Source organism: Fukomys damarensis, unplaced genomic scaffold, assembly GCF_012274545.1.
Source record: "Fukomys damarensis isolate Sample0158 unplaced genomic scaffold, DMR_v1.0_HiC HiC_scaffold_33, whole genome shotgun sequence".
Classification (NCBI taxonomy): domain Eukaryota; kingdom Metazoa; phylum Chordata; class Mammalia; order Rodentia; family Bathyergidae; genus Fukomys; species Fukomys damarensis.
Window position 1 is genome coordinate 55,487,692 of NW_022900945.1, and position 21,112 is coordinate 55,508,803.

Consider the following 21,112-nt stretch of genomic DNA (forward strand, 5'->3'; position numbering starts at 1 on the left):
CAAATTATATATATATATACATATATATATGTATATATATATATTTATATTTATATAAAAAGACCAACAATAGCAGTATGTTATGCATCAATAGCAGCAACAGCTTCTCCAGGTTCTGCCATCATCTGAACAAAATTATAGACAGTCAGCATATTCCATTAAAAAAACAAAAACAAAGAAAAGAATAACATCCAGATAACAGCAAGGTTCTGTTGCTGTTGTGGTACCTGGCACCATTTTTTAAATTAGCATCTTAATCAGCATCTGGAAAGAGAACATTCTAGAGTAATATCTTTAAAAATAGCTCTGATAAAGCATGGTCACTACAACATACCATAAAGCAAGTACAAGATATTTTACATTCACAGAGGTATGATACAGTACCATCCTACATCAATAATACTTGAATCAGTTTTGGTTTGAAATTTGCTTTGTCTGTAAATAAGATTGCTAGCCCTGCTTTTTCCTGGGCTCCTGTCACATGGAGAATTGTTTTCTATCCTTTCACTTTCAGCCTATGGGCTTCTTTTTGCACTAGGTGTGTTTCCTTGTATACAACATATTGTTGGATTTTGCTTCTCATTCCATTTTGCCAGTCTATTTCTCTTGATTGGTGAGTTGAGGCCATTGACACTGATGGTTATAATTGATACATACTGACTTATTATTGTCATGTTATTGGCCTTTTGTTGACTCTTTTTACTTTTTCACCTTCTCTTTTTAGTTTTTTGCCTTAACTATTTGATTAGCTCTTTTGGGCCTCATGGTATTGTTGCCTTCATTGTCTTTTTCTAGGATCTTGTTTAGAATTGCTTGTAGTGCTGGTTTGGTATTCATGTAGTTTCTCAGGTGTTCTTTGTCATGGAAGTGTCTTATTTCCCCATCCATTTTGAAAGAGTGTTTTGCAGGATACATCAGTCTAGGTTGAAGGTTGTTCTCTTTTAGTACTTGAAATATCTCACTCCAGGCTTTCCTTGCCCTAAAGGTTTGTGCTGAAAAGTCTGCTGTGATTCTGATGGGCTTTCCTTTATATGTGATTTATTTCTTTTCTCTTACTGCTTGTAGTATTTTGTTCTTCTGTTGCATTTCTGGGATCTTGATTATCATATGTCTAGGTGTAGATTTTTTTTTTTATTGTGGCTAGTTGGTGTCCTATATGCCTCACTGATCTGAATGTCAAATTCTTCCCCTCTGTTTGGCAAGTTTTCTGTCATTAATTCTGTGAAAAGCTTTTTAAAGTCATTTGTATTTTCTCCTGCTACTTCATGGATTCCTATCAGTCTTATGTTATTCTTCTTTGCATCAACTAGGAGTTGTTGGATTGATTTCTCATGATCCCCTACTGATTTTGAGTCCTCTCTTTTCACCTGTCACTGACTGCAATCTTACCTTCTATATCTGAGAGTCTACCTTCCCATTCTTTTATTCTGTTGCGTACACTTTCTATGTAGTGTTTAATCTGGATATCTGTTTGAATCTATTTTATTGATGCCATTTCTTTCCTATGCTGGGCGTTTATTTTTTCCATTTCTTTCTTATGCTGGGCCTTCATGGCTTCTTTCGTGGTCCTGAGCTCATCTGTTTTTTTGTCATTTTCTCCTCTAGAGTCTCGAATCACGACTTTCATTTTGCTCACCATCTCTATGGTTATCTGGGAAATTATTTCTGTTTTGAATTTTTCTAGAGCCTGGTTGATCTGTTTTGTTACTTCCTGTGCTTTGAGTTCAGAGTGTCCTGGTGGTTCACTATCGGCCTTTTCATCCTCATTTGCCCTACTCTTTGCCATTGGTGAACTGGAAGTCTGTCTTTGACTACAAGAACAAGAAGCAATTTAAATATGTTCAGGGACCATTTTCATCTTCAGAATTAAGGATTATTTTAATCTTACATCATTGCCTTTTCTCTTTTACTTTCCTTTTTAGTTTTATTTTAGGATTCCCTATTTTTAATGTTCATACAGAGATTTCTTTAACCAAAATACCGAATAGTTTCTCTGGTGTGAAACACTATAATAGTACACAGGATCCTAATGGGATAATTAATAATGTGAAATAGGAAGTAAAGGGCTAAAGGTGTAGGGAAAGTGGGAAGGATGGGGGAAAGGTAATAAGGGAGAGGAAAAAAATTGGAGAAATTGAAAAAATGGAAATAAAGTGTTTGTAAATGGGGAGGGGAGGAAGGGGTGAAGGGGGGGCAGGGACAAGGGGAAAAAATGAGAATTAAGACCTATTATATAAAGGTACAGGATCCCAATAATGAATGTAACTATTGTATACCTAGATTGTACCAATAAACTCAATAAAAAGAGGAAAAAAACCAAACAGATGCCTTGTTCTGGAATTGGAAACCTATTTTTTTTTTAAGCAAAACATTTATTGTGCATTTTAGATACACATAATGATAACATTCATCATTGGGAATGTGTACCTGTACGTGATATGTCTTGCTTCTTCTTTTTTCCTATTCCCCCTTCAACTTTTTATGTATAAAAGCTTTGTTTCCATTTTTTCCTTCTATTTTTTTCCTTTCCCCCACCCCCCTCCCTTGTTCCCCTTCTCATTCAAATACTTTCTTCCCATTTCCCAGTATCTGTGGTATATTTTAGTCCTTATTTCTACTTTCAGTTTCTCACACCAGAGAAACAATGCAGTATTTAACACGTGTGTTCAGTTTATCTCACTTAAGAGTATGGTCTCAAACTGCATCCATTTACCTAGAACTTGTCTCAAGCTTATCTGTCTTTACAGCAGAGTAGGACACCATTGTATAAAAAAGCCAGATCTTCTTTATCCATTTGTCGGTCGATGAGCATGTGGGCTATCTCCAAGATATACTATTATAAACTGTGCCACTATAAACATGGGTGCACATATATCACTGTGGTGTGATGCTTTTAATTCTTTTGGGAAGATACTAAGAAGGGGAATAGCTGGGTAAAATGGAACCTCACAGTTAGTTCTTTGGGGAATCCCCACAGATTTCCACAGTGGTTGGACCAGTCTGCACTACCACCAACAGTGGAGAAAAGGGGTTCCTTTTTCCCTCAACCCCTCCAGTATTTCTTATTGGTTGATTTCTTAGTAACAGCCATTCTTTCTGGAATGAGATGGAATCTCAGTGTTGTTTTAATTTGCACCTCTTGAATGACCAATGATGTTGAACATTTTTTCATATATTTATTTGCCGTTTCTAGTTCAACTGAGAAGTGTCTTTTCATTTCATATGTCCGTTTTAGGATTGGGTCTTTAAATTTGGTGGGGGAATCTGATTTTTTTTAGTTCTTTGTATATTGTAGATAGTCTTTTGTGAGGAACAGCAGGCAAAAAAATTTTCCCACACTGTGAATTGTTTTTTCTCTTTCTGTGCAAAAGTTTTTTTTTGTTTTTTTGACAGGGTCACACTATGTAATTGAGACTGACCTGGAACTTACTATGTAGCCCAGGCTGGTCTCCAACTCACAGTGATCCTCCTGCCTCAGCCTCCCGAGTGCTGGGATTACAGGCATGCACCACCACACCCAGCTTGGCAAAAGCTTTTTAATGAGATCCCATTTGTTGATTCTATGTGGTATGTGTTGTGCAATCACAGTTTTGTTCATGAAGTCTATACTTACACCAATGTTTTCAAGAGCTCTACCTTTTCTGTTTTGCAGCAGATTTAGTGTTTGTTTTAATATTTAGATCTTTGATCCATTTTGATCTGAGTTTGGTGCATGGTGAAAGATATAGGTCTAGTTTCAATCTTCACATGTGGAAGTCAATTTATTAAACAGGATTCCTTCCATTGTAGGTGTTTGGCTCTTTTGTCAAAGATAAGGTGGCTGAGTATGTCTTGAGTTGTTTCTGCATCCTCTAATCTGTCCCATTGGTCCTCGGGTCTGTTTTTTTACCAGTACCATGCTGTTTTATCACAGTAGCTAGCTTTATAGTATAATTTCAAGTCAAGGGATTGTGATGCCCCCTCATCTTTGTTGCCCAGAATTGCTTTTGCTATTCTTATGTAAAACATTCCAACTTTGATACTAACTTCATATCATTCATGAACTTGATTTGTCTTGAATCACAGATTAGTATAAAAATTAAAAGTATAAGGCTTCTGCTGGGCTTGGTGGCACACGCCTCTAATCCCAGCACTCAGGAGGCTGAGGCGAGGATCGCTGTGAGTTCGAGAGCAGCCTGGTCTACATAGTGAGTTCCAGGTCAGTCTCAACTGCATAGTGAGACCCTGTCTCAAAAAAAAAAACAAAAAACTAGCTAGTCCTGGTGGCACATGCCTGTATTCCCAGCCCTCAGGAGGTTTAGACAAGAGGATGGCCTTGAATTCAAGGCCAGCCTGAACTAGTGAGACCTCTCAAAAAAAAATAAATAAACAAGCTCTGGCATCTTTTGTGAAATTAAACACCTACCCCAGAGAAATGGGTACATATTTCTGTAGAAATTTTCATTCGGAATGGTACTGAATTATAGACAGCCCAGGTGTTCATCAGTAGAAGAAAAGAAAAACTGATACATTCATATAGCTATCAAGATAAGGAAAAACCATGATAGATACACTTTGATTTTTAAATGAAGTGGATATACTTTGCCTTATTGTTTATGTTAAGTACAAGTAACATAAAAACTCATTAGAAATAAATGGGGGGACCAGGGTCTCACTATGTAGTGTAGACTGGTATCAAGCTCAGGGCAGTTATTCTGCCTCTGCTTCCCTAGTGCTGACATTACAGCTGCCACCGTGCCCAGCTACATTCCTAGGTTTTCTTTTGAAACTTTTTATTTTATTGAGGGTTGTGGGGTTTTTTTGTTTTGTTTCATTTTTTCTGGTTCTGTTTCTTGCCTCATCTCTCCCAAACTTTGAAGGCTAAGAAGGTGGCAGATGAATCATCATCTGCTGTACGAAGGAAGGAATAAAAAGCCTGCTTTCTCTAACTAAAGGACCAGGAAAGGAACAACCTTAATAAAACTGGAAATGTTTAGACAATATCCATTGTATTATAGGCAAACATCACAGAAACTACTGTTGGCCCCCCACACTACACCAGCACATATCCATCAGGGATCCTTAACTTCGGTCCCCATCTAGAAATGCTAAGGTGTTTTTGTTGCCCTCCACTGGCATTGTGTCAGAAGTCTAGCCGGCTGGGAATTTGGCTCACTGGTTCCAGTGCCTGCCTCACAAGCACAAAGTCCTGAGTTTGGTCCCTGGTGCCCCCCCAAAAAAAAACAAGTTTAGCAATGAGTCAGGATATTTCCCAACATGCAACAATAAGATAGCCACTTTAAATACACAAGTTTTAATGAAAGCTAAATACCAGGCTTCTACCTTCAAATGGCAGTAACAAGACAGTTTTACTCTACCCTGTTGTAGCAATTTCAAAACATCAAACTCAGGACCTTGAACTTGCAAGGTGGCAGAACCACTGAGCTAATCCCTGGCATGCTTGTTTTCTTTTTGAGGCAAGGTCTCACTGTGCAGCTCACACTGGCCTCAAACTTGGAGTGATTCTCTTGCCTCAGCTTCCTGAGTGCTGGGATTATAGGTGTGAATCGCCACCTACAGCTTCATATCTTTACCTTAGTGATAGTCTCTGTTTCTTGTTCCCATGAGCAGCCCTGTTCTGCTTCACTGACCTCTGTGCTCTACCACTGAGCCACGACTCTAGCCTGAATCCCCAACACCTCAACTTTTGTTTCTTTTGTTTTTTGAGACAGGGTTTCATTGTGTATTTCAGGCTGGCCTTGAACTCACTATGTACCCCCAGGCTGGCCTCAAACTCCTGCCTCAGCCACCTGAGTACTGGGATTACAAGGATGCGCCACCACACCTGGCTACAGTTAATAATTTTAATAATCCAAAAGTGTTTAGTGTTTACTTAGCTTCATGATGACTTATGTGTTTTGATAGTAATTTTGCTATGTCACTTGTTTTATAGAGATTACTATACAATTTAAATCAGTCTTTCACATGTAACTGTACAGTAGAAGGCCATACATAGCTAAAATTAAAATTTCATGGTGAAAAATTCATAAAATAAAATGTAGTTTTCTTGTCATTGCATATTAGATCTGATGCTGATAATGTTCTTTCTTTCAGGAAAGTATCTAAGACAAAAGAGAATTGACTTCCAACTTCCCTATGACATTCTCTGGCAGTGGAAACACAATCAGGTACAAAGCTTGTTTTACCAGATTTCATTCTTACATGGTTAAGGGCTGGAGTGTGGGGGGGAGTGCAGGTCTTTTCCTCTGACTTTTTGTTACTTTTTCATCTTGCAAAATAATGAAAAGTGTCCCTGTGAAGGTTAGAGACTAAGGAAAATGAAATTGCATCTATATTTAATGTGACCTGTTTGCCCTGCTCATACTGCAAAACAGCAGTAAGTTCCTGCTTCCCTAGGCAACCTTCTGTTGTTATTCCCTACTTGTATTTTGGTAACAAAGATTTTCTGTAAGAATTCCGTTTGATGCAGGTCTCAGGAGAATTTAGATGTATTGCTGACACCACTATGAAATTTCAGCCTTTATTATTGTTGGCTTGTTCCCATCAGTTTGAAATTTATTTTTCACATACAAAAGATAAACTTCTACCAAAAGAATTAGGGAAATGTTTAATACTTGGTACTTCTAAAAGACCTTGTTTTTTTTAAGTATATGTTTGCAGTACATAATGATTGCATTCATCATAGGGAATTGGTACATGTCCATAATACATCTTAATCCTTTTTACATCTGCTCACGTCCCTCCCCCGAAAGACCTTTAAATAATTAGCTACTAAAAATAGGAAAGTCCTATTTTTCTCTATTGCATGCCTACTTGAAAAGTTTTCCCCAATGATTTGTATATTGTTATGTCTCCTAGATGCCATATTGAAAACAACCATTGAGAAATAGAAGTACTCATACAGATGGAGTGAACAAGCTTTTTAAAAAATACCACCATAGATTATCTTTAGAAAGACAAAAGCAGTTAATGTTCCCATTGGCCTTTCTCTTTTTTTTTTTTTTTTTTTTTTTTTTTTTTTTTTGCCCAGGTATCTAACTCAGGATCTTGCACCTGCAAGGAAGGTGTGGCGCCACTGAGCTAAATCTCTGGCCCTGGCCTTTCTCATTTAATAGCCTCTCTTTAATTCTCAGAGTATCCATATGTTAGATTCTTGTCTCAGGTTTTAACAGTGGTGACAGTACTTTGATCATATGAACTAAAAAATGCTGATGAGATTATTTCCATCTGATTAATAAACAGCCTGTTTTAGTCTACGGTGCTATCTTTTTTGCTATTCTCTATGGCTAAATGCTTACAGGCTGCCTCCTAATGCATCACCCCACCCCCTCCCCATGCTTTCTAAGTTAAAACATAAGAGCTTCATATTTCCTACCTTCCTTTTATCCTTTATTTATTAAATTAATTGCCTTGGACTGGTGATTTAGCTCAGTGTTGCCACCGCCTGCCTTGCAAGCGCAAAGACCCAAGTTCGATCCCTGGTACCAAAGAAACAAAAAAGTAATTGCCTTAATTAAAATTTTGAAGTGAGTTTTCCTACAATTCTCAACAAAGATGGTGGCTGAAAAGCCAAGGTATCCATCTTTTAAATTTCCCATACCTACCCAGATCATCTAAACAAGTCAAGTCCTATGTACTTTTTTGTTTTCATTTTTTTAGCGCTGGGGGTTTCACCAAGGGCCTCATACGTAATTTCTCCAGATGAATAGCTTTCACTTTCAGTGTGATTTTCATTTAAGTCTCTTCAACAACATAGTGAAGACCAGGGCAGAGGATTTAGCTCAGTGGTGCCACACCTGCCTCTCAAGTGTAAGGTCCTGAGGTAGATCCCCAGTACAGCAAAAATAAATAAATAAAATAAAACAATGAAGAACATCATTCAAAACACATTTCTAGAAACCAAAATTGGAAATAAGGACTAAAATGTATAATAGATTTTGGGAAATGGGAAAATATTCAAATGGGAGGGGGAACAAGAAAGGGAGGAAGGAAGGGACAAGAAACAAAACATGAAAATAGAAGGAAAAATGGAAACAACTTTTTTTTTTTTTTTGTACATAGGGAGTGGGTATCAGAAGGGGGGAGGGGAAAAAGAAGTAGGATGTGTCATGTACAGGTGCACATTCTCTACGATGAGTGTTACCATTATGTATGGCAGAAATACACCAATACATGTGCTATGAAGAAGCACGTTTCTGTAAAATATGTAATGCCTCTTCTGTTGGATCATTTTCTCATCTTTTAATTCAGGTAAAAAGTGTCACACCAAGAGTTTTTCTGAACTGTACCCTGACCTAGGGCCAGGGATGTAGCTCAGTGGCACTACGCCTGCCTGGCAAGCATAAGGTCTTGAGTTTGATCCCCGTACCAGAAAGGAAAAAAAGAAAAAACTGGGATCACTGAATTGTATTTAGCCCAGAAAATCCTACAAACATTAAACATACAAAAGATTTACTAAAGGAATAGCGTACATGGATAGTTTCCTATATTTTTTAGGGATTGATGTCACTATCTCACATTTGAAGTTTAATACTATATCAAGATTTTTCTTTTTTCCTTCTAGTTGTACAAAAAGCCAGATGTTCCACTGTATAAAAAAATTCGTTCTAGTAAGTAATTTGAAAGCTATTTTTTCTGCCCCTGTATCATCAGTGTTTTTAGTTGGAACTTGAAAAATTATCAGGATGTTCACAGATTATTCTTTACTATCCTCTCAAGATGTCTACGTTGATGTCAAGCCCCTTTCTGGTTACGAGGCTACCACCTGTAACTGTAAGAAGCCGAATGATGACACCAGGAAGGGCTGTGTGGAAGACTGCCTCAATAGGTACTGTGATGGCTTCCTCTAAGCGCAGGCTTCAAGGTGTACATACACATTTAAATACCGAAAACCTACAGTAACAGAAAGGATGCAATTGTCTTATGTCCCTGGACTCAAATCTCCTTACTACATACTTAAGAGTTATTTAAAGTTCTGATAAGAATAATACTTCAGCCGGGCCTGGTGGCACATGCCTGTTATCCCAGCACTCAGGAGGCTGAGGCAGGAAGATTGCTGGGAGTTCTAGGCCAGCCTGCACTACAAAGCAAGACCCTTTCTCCCCAAAAAGAAAAGAAACTTTTTTAAAAACTAAAATTTAAAATGTCTTCTGGCTGGGCATGGTGGCTCAGGCCTGTAATCCCAGCACTTGGAGGCTGAGGCAGGAGAAGCACTTTGAGTTCGAGACCAGCCTGGGATACATAGTGAGTTCCAGGTCATTCTCAACTACATAGTGAGACCCTGTCTCAAAAAAATAAAAAATAAATAAAATAATATCTTCTGGGGCCGAGGATTTAGATCCGTGGTTCCACCATCTGCCTTGCAAGGGCAAGATCCTGAGTTCAGTCGCCGGTATCAAAAATAATAATCTTCTTAGCCATGTGTGGTGGTGCACACCTGTAATCCCAGCACTCAGGAGGCTGATTGCTGTGAGTTTGAGACCAGCCTGGGCTACATAGTGAGTTCTAGGTCAGTCTCGACTACATAGTGAGATCCTGTCTTAAAAAAACAAAGAAAACCAAAAAAATAATATCTTCTTAGTCACATGTACTGACATGCCTGAAATCCCATCACTTTAAGAAACTAGTCAAAGGGAATTACAAATTCACACACAACCTGAACAATTTAGTGACTTAGACCTTATCTCAGGATTAAAAATTGAAAAGGGTTGGGTATATGTCGCTCAATGAGAATTCCCTGGGTTCAATCTCTAGTACCACAATAACAATAATAATACCTTATTTTGAGGAGTTTATAAAGATATGTTTGTAGGGTTATATGACACAGTGTTCATGAAGTATTAATAAGCACAGTTTTAGCTGGGTATGATGGCATATGCCTGTAATCCCAGCACTTGGTAGACTGAGGAAGGTCTGCTGGGAGTTTGAGCTCAGCCTCGGCTACATTGTGAGTTAAAGCCTGCCTGAATTACACAGTGACACCTTGTCTCAAAAAAACAGGCAATAATAAGCACTGTTTTAGGCTAGCTTTCAATGTATGGTAGCCGTATTGAGGCAATAAAGTGGCAGTGAGAATAAAAAGGGGGCATGATATAGTCTGCAGGAAAACTGCTGTCAGCATTTAGTGCGTATATGAAAATTGAATAATTTCATAATGCGACGGTAATGCTCTTGTCAGAGTTACAAGGTCTGATGTGTGCGTGTGTGTTTGACACAGTATATCACTTTGTAATTCAAGCTGGCCTTGAATTCACTGTATATACCAGGCTGGCATTTAACTCATTGCAGTCCTCCTGTCTCAGCCTCCAGAGTGTTAGAATTACAGGCATGTAGCACTTGTTAGCATTTTAAATGTACACCTTTATTTTCTATTGGTGTAGTCCACGGGATCATCACTTTTAAGAACTTTGTCGGGTGCTGTACATTCCTGGCAAGCGCAAGGCCCTGAGTTCAATCCCTGGTACCAAAAAAAAAAAAAAACTTTTGTCAGGCCAGGCATGACAAAGGTACACACCTGTAATTCCAGCATTTGGGAGGCTGAGGCAGGAGGGTCTTCTTGAGTTCAAGGCTAGCCTGGGCTACATAGTGAGTTCAGGGCCAGCCTGAACCACAAAGCAATACTGTGTCTCAAAAAAACACATAGCCAGAGATGTAACTCAGTTGGCAAGCACAAGGTCCTGAGTTCAATCCCTGGTCCTGGAAGAAAAAAAAAAAACTTACCAACAAAACAAGATCGTTATTAACCATCAGACTGATATGCAGTAGTTAACCATTCTCCTATTGTTGGTCATTTATTTCCAATGTTTTGTGGTTAGAGATTTCAGTATTGTGAATCTCTTTTGTATAGATTCTCTTTTTCCTGTCCCCAGTCCTTCCCCCTACCCCCAGTACTGGAGATTGAACCCACATCTTTCACTGAGCTACATTCCCAGCTCTCTTTATTTTTTGATTTTTTTGTTTTTGGGTTTTGGGGAGTTTGTTTTGTTTTGGGTTTTTTTGTTGTTTTTTTTTTTGAGACAGAGTTTCACTATGTAGTTGAGACTGACCTGAAACGCACTATGTACAGACTATTCTCAAACTCACAGCTATTCTCCTGCCTCACCCTCCCGAGTGCTAGAATTACAGATGTGCACCACCATGCCCGGCTCTTGTTTATTTGTTTAGAGACAGAATCTCAGTCTTTTGTTTTGTTTTTTAATTCAAGGTCTTGCTGTGCAGTTCAGGCTGGCCTCAAACTCATGACCATCCTCTTGCCCCAACCTCCTAAGTGCTGGTATTACAGGTGTATACCATGACACCTGATGATTTTAAAATTTTGAAATGGGTTCTTGCTAAGTGTTCAGTTGCCCAGCATACTCTGGAATTTGAGGTCCTCCTCCTTCAACCTCCCAGAATGCTGAGGTTGCAGATATATGCCCCATCCTTGGTTTAAATTCTCTTCTTTTCAAACCCTTAAAGCAGTGTTGGTGAACCCAAAGTATGTGTGCTGCAATGCTCAGTGGTTCTGGTGCCTATCTCATAATCTCAAGGACCCAAGTTCGATCCCCAGTACAAAAAAAAAAGAAAGCAAGCAAGCAAGCTAGCTAAGTGCTGTTATCACTCCCTTGGAGTATATTCTCAAAAGAAAATCTGTATACAAAGAACGGTATATTAGTGCATATATTACCGTATATATGAGCACTTAAGTATTATATTATCAGATAACACTCATAAAATACCAAGTGTTTTGTTTTGTTTTTTTTTGAGACTGGTTCTCATATTTATTCAGGCTGGCCTTGAACTTGTGGCGATCCTCCTGTTTCAACCTTTCAAGTGCTGGGATTAGTTTTGGTTTATGGTTGTGGTTTGGGTCTAGATGTCTCCCCAAAGCCTCATGTGGTCATAGGCTTGCTCTACAGTGTGTGAAGCTGGAATTGATTCGTGATACAATGCTAGGCTCAAGGGCACTAGGATTAAGGGTGTGAGTACTACCCACCCTGAGTAGTCTGAATAAAAGGAGCAGAAAAATGCTATTAAACTCTCTTTTGCTACCTTAAGTGTACCATATTGTTTCTTTTCATTGCCTGTTTGTCATACCTGTCTTGGAGCCTGCTGATTATGGACTGAAACCTCTGAAAACTAAGTTAATTAAAACCCCTTCACCTCTAACTTTGGATGTCAGGTATTTGTCTCAGCAATGAGAGAAAAGTAACTAACACAAAATTTTGGTACCAGAATTGGGGGGGTAATTGCTGTGACATTACCTGGCCTTGTGGCTCAAAAGCCTTTGGAACTGGCTTGTAGGTAGTAAAAGAGGAAAGATTCGGAGAAGTCAGCTACAGAAGTACTGGAACACCTTAGGCTGTTTTATATGGGAGATCTGGTCAGAGCTCAGAAGACCAGAAAGCCGCTAGATACAGGGCTCAGGCGGTTTTTCCTGAGAAGGACTGCTTTGGCTGCTGGACTCCAGAAGATATGTGTTAAGGCTTGACAAAAAGTTTCTCTGCATTTTGTTCATATCCAGAGACTGCCTGAGACTGAGATTGGGGTCGGTGGACTAATTGCAGAAGAAATTTCAAGGCAGTTGAATATTGAGGCGGTAGCATGACTGCAGTTGGGGCCTTTTAGCCAGATCTGTGTTGAGAATCAAGAGCAAAAAGCCTAGAAGAATGATTTAAAGCAGTTTGACTTTGGCCAAAAAAAAGCGCCAGTAAAACTGTGGGCTGTAAAGATAGAACAGAGATCTTGATTAGTGAGACAGAACAGGAGAATAGAAAAAAGATGGTGTGAGGGCATCAAAAGAAGCAAGACTCCACTCTTTGTACCCTCAGAGTTGTAAAGGTGAAAGAATTTGCTTTGAGAAAAAAGTCCCAGAACACCATGTTCCAGAATCGCTGTGGCTTAGGGAAGTTGTTCCAAAATGATGGTTTAGGGATGTTATTCCTCAGGATTTGGTTCATAGGCACTGGACCCCTATAGCCAAGAGAAAGAGAAGACTTGCTACTACTGCTACAGCTGGCAGCAGGCCTTGGCGTCTTCCATGTGACGCTTGTTTTGGATGCATGCAGAGTGCAAGAGTTGAGGGGTCAGGAAGGCTTCCACCCAGAATTCAGAAGAAGGCCTGGGAGGCCAGTCAGGGTGCCCCTGAGAGGGAAATGTATGAAGCTGGGAGTGTGAAGCCAAAGATGCTCCTGGTTTGGAGAAGCCAGGAGCGTGGAACATCTGAGGAAACCTGCAAAGAGGGAGCAAAGTCAGCCCAAGAGAGAAGCCTTGGGAGCTAGAACCACTAGGGCAGAGCCACCGAACCCCTTTGGAATTCAAAACTTGCCACAGATTGCTTCAGATGCTGGAAGCAGAACTGTGGAATGTAGTTTGGCCTGCTAGATTTTGAGCTTACTTTGGTCCCATTCCTTTGTGTTCTCCTGTTTGTACCTTTTGGAATGGTCAGGGCCAGGGATTTAGCTCAGTGCCACCCTGCCCTCACAAGAACAAGGTCCTGAGTTCAGTCCCTGCCCCCCCCCACAAGAAGTGTAATACTTTGAAATGGTAATATCTGTTTTGTACCACTCAATGTTGGAAGTGTTTGGCAAGGTGTGTGATTAACTACTACATGTGAGTGATTAGCTTGGTATCACCCTAATCCCAGTAGTCTGGATGGGATAAAAGAGGTAAAATGACTCCATAAAGGCCTCTTGTTGCCTTTGCTGCCTGTGCAGGTCATGATTTTTCATCTCTGCCTTGGATTCGGCTGATTATAGGCTGAAGCCTCTATGAACTGTAAGCCAAATAAATCCCTTCCCCTCTAACTTTAGGTGGTGGGTATTTTGTCTCAGCAACAAGAAAAAAGTAACTAACACAGATGCCTACTTATATATTTTAAAGTAACCCACCTAGAGCCAGATATGGTGGTATATGTCTGTAGCCCTAGCACTCTGAGAAGCTGAGGCAGGAGGCTTGAATTTTGAGTCCTACTTAGGCAGCTTAGCCAAGACTGTGTTAAAGTGAAAAGGACTGGAAATGTGATTTGCTTGTTTGTGTATGTGTGGTACAGTGGACTGAATGTAGGGCCTTCAGGCCATCCCATGAGCTACATTCCCAGCCTGCTTCCCAGCCTGCTTTTTTTTTTTTTTTTTTTTTTTTAGGTACCGGGGATTGAACTCCGGTCTTTGCGCTTGCGAGGCAGGCCACCAAACCACTGAGCTTAAATCCCCGGCCCGGCCCAGCCTGGCCCGGCCTGGCCTGCCCTGCCCCAGCCCAGCCCAGTTTTTAGTTTTAGACAAGGTCTCACTAACTAAATTTCCTAGGCTGGCTCAAATTTGCAAGATTTCCTCACAATTTTGGGATTACAGATAAGCACAACACCCATATTTAAAATTTAACCCCCTTTTACTGCTATTTTTGTTAATTTGCTGATTTTTGTCTTTTCAGTGGGGGAGGTGGCATCCATTCCCTGCCCATTTTTTGTAGTGTTTCATTCAAAATCACATGGCTGATGAAACCAGGAGTGGTGGTGCACACTTACGATCCCAGCACACAAGAACATTGCCACAGACTACATAGTGCATTCCAGACCAACCTGACTACATAGCAAGACCCTGTTTCAGAAAAGAAAAGGTCATGTGGCTAGATAATAAAGTTTTCAAGTCAGTAGAACTTTTTTACCTTTTGTTGTTTTTTGAGACAGTTTCTTGCTATGTAGTTCAGGATGGATTTGAACCCACTGTGTTACCTAGAATGGCCTCAAACCCATGGCAGTCTTCCTGCTTCAGCCTCTCAAGTGCTAAAATTACTGTATGGGTGTGTGCCACCACTCCCAGCCTCTTTCTTAAAGTTTTAAATTGTGATAAAATACATATAACATTAAATTTACCATTTGATCATTTTCAGTGTAAAATTCTGTGTATTAGATGTATTGTGTAACCATAACCCATTATTTATTTAAAAATAGACTTTTTAGCTGGGCATGGTGGTGCAGCCCTGTAATCCCAGCACTTGGGAGGCTGAGGCAGGAGGATCACTGTGAGGTTGAGACCAGCCTGGGTTGCATAGTGAGTTCCAGGTCAGTCTCAACTACATAGTGAGACCCTGTCTCAAAAAACAAAAATAGATTTTTATTTTTATTTTTATTTTTTATCCATGGATTGAACTCGGGCCCTTGTGCTTGCCAGGGAGGCGGCGGAACCACTGAGCCAAATAAATCTCCAGCCCTAAAAATAGTCTTCTTTAGAGCAGGTTTAGATTCACAGAAAAGTACCTCCATTCACAAACTTAATTTGTTTCATGATTTTGGGAAAAGATGGCCATGTTTACGTTTGTGTGAGGAAGGTGGCCAAGGTTATGTTTGTTACCCAGTGTGGATATTTGTGAATGGAAGCAAAATTTCCTTGAATGCTTTTGTTTGAGAACTGAATTGTTTGCAATCAGAAGTGTTCATGAACCAAGTGTTACTGTACTCCCTGCCTTCCATACATGCACACATCATCCCAAAGAGAAACTACACCCATTAAGTGATAACAATATTCTACCTCTCCTCAACCTCCAGTATCCTCTGTTCTACTTCCTGTGTCTTTGAATATGCCCCCCCTCATTAGTACATGCTTGCAGTAGACAGTGATCACATTCATCAAGGGGAGTTGGTGGTGTACATATCTTAATTCCTTTGACTTCCCCTTCCCTCTTCTCCCCTCCGTTTATCTCGTGGTCCTCTTCCTATTTATCTTTCTTTAGATAGAAATAAATAAATAATAAGTTTCCATTTCTCTTCAGTTTCAGACTTCATCTGAGTTCTTAAGGGTTTAAACTGGGAGGAAATCCAGTCTTTCTTGGACTCCAGTCTTCCAGGGTTTCTGAGGCAGGCAGCGGAACCACTGACCTAAATCCCTGGCTTCTTCCAGGGTTTCTGAATCGGCAGTATTACTTGTACATTGTATAAATCATCTGGTAGTTATTTCTGTGTACCGTTTATGTCAGATTACTCCAGATCATTGCTTGTGATCTAGAGCAAAAATTATATTATTCATTTCAGGCTGCTTTTTTTCCCTGAACCCATTGCCTATAATGTAGACAGAGCCTACTCTCTCAAGTCTGCACAAATGTAGACATGGTATATAACCAAATGAAATTGCCTAGAAAAATTTACGATGCCACCAGCAGTTTGTTACCCTGAAATAAACCTCAAGATTCCTTTTTTCTTCTTAACTCCATTAGTTTCTGACTAATCTTCTTTGTTATTAGAGTGCATTTCACTTCTCACTTCTCCACCATTGAAAGCCTTCCCTTTTTTTATGGTACCAGGGATTGAACTCAGGACCTTGTGCTTGTGAAGCAGGTGGCAGAACCACTGAGCTAAATCCCCGGCTTGAGCCTTCATTATTTAAATTCTAGAATAGATAAGATTCTATTCACTCCTTCCCACCTTCAAGTCTTATTCATACTGACCTAGTGATTTATAGTGGCAATATTAATTTCTTGGCCAGGAGTGTGGTACATGCCTATGTCCCAGCACTAAGCAGAGAGCAGCAAGAGGATCACTATGAGTTCAAGGCCAGCCTGAACTACACAGCAAGACTTTGTCTCAAAAAATACATATAGATCTATATATTTGATGTATTTCTCTCTAATAAACACACCATCTCTATTCACAGGGAATGCTGAACTTTTATAATTAAGTCAGTCATACCGGTACATTTCATAGTGACTATTTAACCTTAAACTTACTATGTAAGAGACAGGGCTGTACAACCTAGATCTGTATTTTTTCTCAATTTTTAATTAGTTGGGTGGGTGGGTTCGTTGGTTGGTTTTGAGACAGGGTCTTACTGTGTAGCCCAGACTGGCCTCGAACTTTTGGTAGTCCTCTTGGTGCAGCCTCCTGAGTGCTGGGATTACAGGTGTGTGCCATCACATCCAGCAGTAAATTTTTTGAGATATCATGAGATTATTCAAGTTACCTTTCACCTCTACAAATTACAAGAGCTGCTCAAAGTGGTAGCCTTTAGCTTCCAGACATTTAATATAGTGAATTGCTGAAGTGTTTTTAATCAGACTCTATATATATTAATTTAGGCTCTCCTTGAGCTTACCTTGTATCCATGCTGGCCTTCAACTCATTGTGGCAGTCTGTCCTTTTGCCTCAGCCTCCCAAATGCTGGGATAACAATCATGCTCCATCACACCTGGCTATCCATAACACATCTTGAATCCTACATCTGTTTTTAGCAGGAAGAGAATACTTGTTTTTCAAGGGTATTATCTAGCTGTCTTCTGATTTTTTTTTAAGACAGGGTCTCACTATGTAGTTGAGACTGTCCTGGAACTCACTTTGTAGCCCAGGCTGGTCTGGAACTCCCAGTGATTCTCCTGCCTCAGCCTCCCCAGTGCTGGGATTATAGGCGTGCACCACCACACACAGTTTAGCTGTGTCTTTTTTTTTTTTTTTTTAATCTAATGATCATAGTGTAGTTTATATTCCTTTTTTTCTTCTTTTGAGACAGGGCCTTGGTATGTAGTTTAGACTGGCCTTGAAATTGAGGCAATCCTGCCTCTACCTCTAGAGTGCTGGGATTATAGGTGTGCGCCACCATCCCAGACTGGTAGTTTATATTACTAAATCCACAACTTTTGGGCTGGGGATTTAGCTCAGTGGTGCTGCCTCCTGCCTCACAAGTGGGAGGATCTGAGTTTGATCTCCATTGCCCAAAATAAATAAATACATACATATATATATATATACATACATACATACATACATACACAACTTTAATTTAAGGACTTACCTTGTTCCAGTTCTTTATTTTTTGATAGTGGGGTTCAAACTCGGGTCCTTGCACTTGCAAGGTAGGCAGTGGAACCACTGAGCTAAATCCTGGCTAAGGACTTACCTTGGCTGTTTTGTTGGTAGTAGTTGGGTTTCTTGTTTTGTTTTGTTTTTTGAGACAGGGTCTCACTATGTAGTTGAGAGTGTCCTGGAACTGACATTGTAGCCCAGACTAGTCTGAACTCCCAGTGATTCTCCTGCCTCAGCCTCCCCAGTGCTGGGATTATAGGCATGCTCCACCACACCGAGCTTGGGTGTTTTGTCCCCCCGCCCCAGAAAACAAATATAATATATTTCAATGCCTTCAACTCTAAAAAACACAATAAATGCCATAAATTTTTAGAACCCCCTGAATGATTATTCCTGGCAAAAAAAAAAAAAAAAAGATTAAAATTGCAGCCACACACCTATAATCCCAGGCCTTGGGAGGTTGAGGAGGATCTCCGTGAGTTCAAACCCAAACCTAATTCAGCCAACCTATGTAATTCACATAGCAAGATCTTGTCTCTAAGGAAAGAAATAAAATAAAATTGAAGACTCTCTATCTGGGCACACTTTTACCTTAGTTTTGTTTTAATTTTTGGTTTTTGTTTTCCAGTACCAGGTTTCAAACTCAGATCTTGCACTTGGCAGGCAGGTGCGGTGCTACTGAGCTACATCCCTGGCCCCTTAGTTTTTTTGTTTTTTGTTTTTTGTTTTTTTGGTACCAGGGATCGAACTTGGGTCCTTGCGCTTGCAAGGCAGGCCACCAAACCGCTGAGCTAAATCCCCGGCCCCCTGGCCCCTTAGTTTTGTTGAGACAGGGTCTTACTGTAGTACCTAGCCTGGCCTTGAACTCCTGGATTCAAGCAGTCCTCGAGCCTGAGCCTCCCACATAGACACACATCACCTCATCTGGCTCTGTATTTTAGTTTTGTTTTGTTTGGTTTGGTGGGGGGTGTTGAGACAGGGTCTCACCATGTAGTTCAGGCTGGCCTGGAACATACTGCTGTGCTTCTGCAAAGTGCTGGGATTAGAGGCATGAGCTGCCTTGCCCGATTTATATTTTAGTTTTTTAATGCACTTAAAGTTTATTCATGTGGGCTGGGGATTTGGCTCAGTGGTTCCAGCACCTACCTCACAAATGCAAAGACCCAAGTTCGATCCCCGGTACTTAAAAAAAAAAAAAAAAAAAGTTTATTGTGTTATGAGGTATTACGAAAATATATGGATGGGATATTAATTAAAACCTTCGGAATGAATGAACCTCAGAAAAGACCACTAAGAATTGTGCTATAGAATGAGAAGAAAAAAGGTTTCTCATACCAAAAAAGACAAAAATTGTTGCTGAGAAGGTGGGAAATCTAGCTAGGCATGGTGGCAAACACCTGTCATCCCAACACTGAGAAGGATGTGGCAGGAGAATCATCAGTGAGTTCAAAGTCAGCCTTGGACTATAAAAAAAGAAAAATGTTGGGAAATCTAGTCTCATAAAAGAAAGCCACAAAGGGCCGGGGATTTAGCTCAGCGGTCCTAGCAAGCGCAAGGACCTGAGTTCAATCCCCGGTACCCAAAAAAAAAAGCCACAAGTGGAGATTATTTTCATGAGAGGTGTTCAGCAATATTCACATAGCAAAGAAGTCAATGGAAAACTAGGTGTGGTGCATGCCTGTAATTTCAGCACTAGGAAGCTGAGACAGGAGGAACAAAAGTTTGAGCCCAGCCTGGGTAATTCAGTGAGACCCTGTCCCAAAATAAAAATGAAAAAAGAGCTGCTGATGTAGCTCGTGTCAGTACAAAGGCTCTGGGTCCAATCCCAAGTATCAACCAATATAAAAAAGAGGAAGGAGGCTGGGGATTTAGCTCAGCGGTTCGGTGGCCTGCCTTGCAAGCGCAAGGACCGAGTTCAATCCCCGGTACCAAAAAAAAAAAAAAAAAAGAGGAAGGAGAGCTGGGGTTTATTGCTCAGTAGTAGAGTACTGGCATACTAAAGGCCCTGCACTGAAATTAATTAATTAAATCAAAGGTCAAGGTTGTTGAATGTAGCAATAAAGGAGTTCTTCACAAGTGAAGTTTATTGTCTTGATGTAAAGAATAATCCAGTGGATACTCTCTCCTTTTTCTACTTGTGTATATGATTTAACACTATGCTCTTTGTCCTATAGAATAAGAATGGAATTTTTCTGAAGAATAAACTAATGAACTGTGGAAGAAGTTTGGTTTCTGTCTTTCTTCCCTCATTTGTTATTTTGTTTTTTGAGACAGGGTCTCACTATAAAGTTTAGGCTGAGCTTGAACTCACTGTATATCCCAGGCAGGCCTCAAACTCATTCAGCCAGTTTATTCTCCTGCCTCTACCTCCTGAGTGCTGGGATTACAGGTGTAAACCACAATATCCAGCTATTTTTTTGAATTATATGTGATTTTTAATCTTAGTGATTTGACTACTTTTGTTACTTTTTTCAGCTGGGCATGGAGACAGGAGCTGAGACGGAAGGACTGCATGTTTAGGCTCAGCTTGGGCAACTTGGTGATTTAATAAGACCTTGCATCAAAATATAAAATAAAAAATTTAAAGGGCTGTGGACATATCTCAGTGCAAAAACCTTGGGTTCAATCCTCAGTACTAGGGGGGAAAAATTATTTCATGTCTTCACTTTTAAAATTTTTGTAAAGAAACTAGTCAGGGCCGGGGATTTAGCTTAGTAGTTCTGCCGCCTTCTTCACAAGCACAAGGTCCCAAGTTCATTCCCCGGTACCAAAAATATATATATATACTTAAGGGCCGGGGATTTAGCTTAGTGGTACTGTTGCCTACCTCACAATAGCAAGGTTCTGAGTTCAATCTCTAGTATTTAAAAAAAAAAAAAAGAAAGAAAGAAAGAAAAGAAAAATTATAGCCAAACTATTCTGTAAGTTATTTCAGGTGTCAAACATGACAGGTTCTCACTTTTCTTTTCCTGATTAAATCATTTTTCTGTAAGTATAATCAGTTGCTTTTATAATCAAAGGCTATATATTAAAGACCCTATTGGATCTAAACAGATTTGAAAATCCATATCAATTTTTTTCTTTCTTTTTTGGTACCAGGGATCGAACTCTGGTCCTCACGCAAGGCAGGCAGTGAAACCACTTAGCTAAATTCCCCAGCCCTGAAAATCTGTATCAATAAAACTATGTTAGTATTGGAAAGAGTAGAAATAAACTTTTCTTATTCAAAAAAAATTTTTTTTTTTTTTTTGTACCAGGGATTGAACTCAGGCCCTGTGCTTTCAAGATAGGCAGCAAAACCACTGAGCTAAATCCCCAGCCCTCTTGTCCAAATTTTTTGATCAAATA

General features: G+C 39.8%; 1 protein-coding gene across 2 annotated transcripts in view; it reads left to right on the forward strand.

The window, feature by feature from the left end:
* The window catches only part of Ash1l (ASH1 like histone lysine methyltransferase), a 138,558-nt gene that overhangs the window by 88,118 nt on the left and 29,328 nt on the right, over positions 1 to 21,112 (forward strand). For both annotated transcript variants that reach the window (XM_010643852.3, XM_010643851.3), the window contains 3 exons: positions 6,094 to 6,167; positions 8,564 to 8,609; positions 8,719 to 8,827. In XM_010643852.3, the coding sequence (XP_010642154.1) occupies positions 6,094 to 6,167; positions 8,564 to 8,609; positions 8,719 to 8,827 (229 nt within the window). The remainder of the gene's footprint in view (positions 1 to 6,093; positions 6,168 to 8,563; positions 8,610 to 8,718; positions 8,828 to 21,112) is intronic.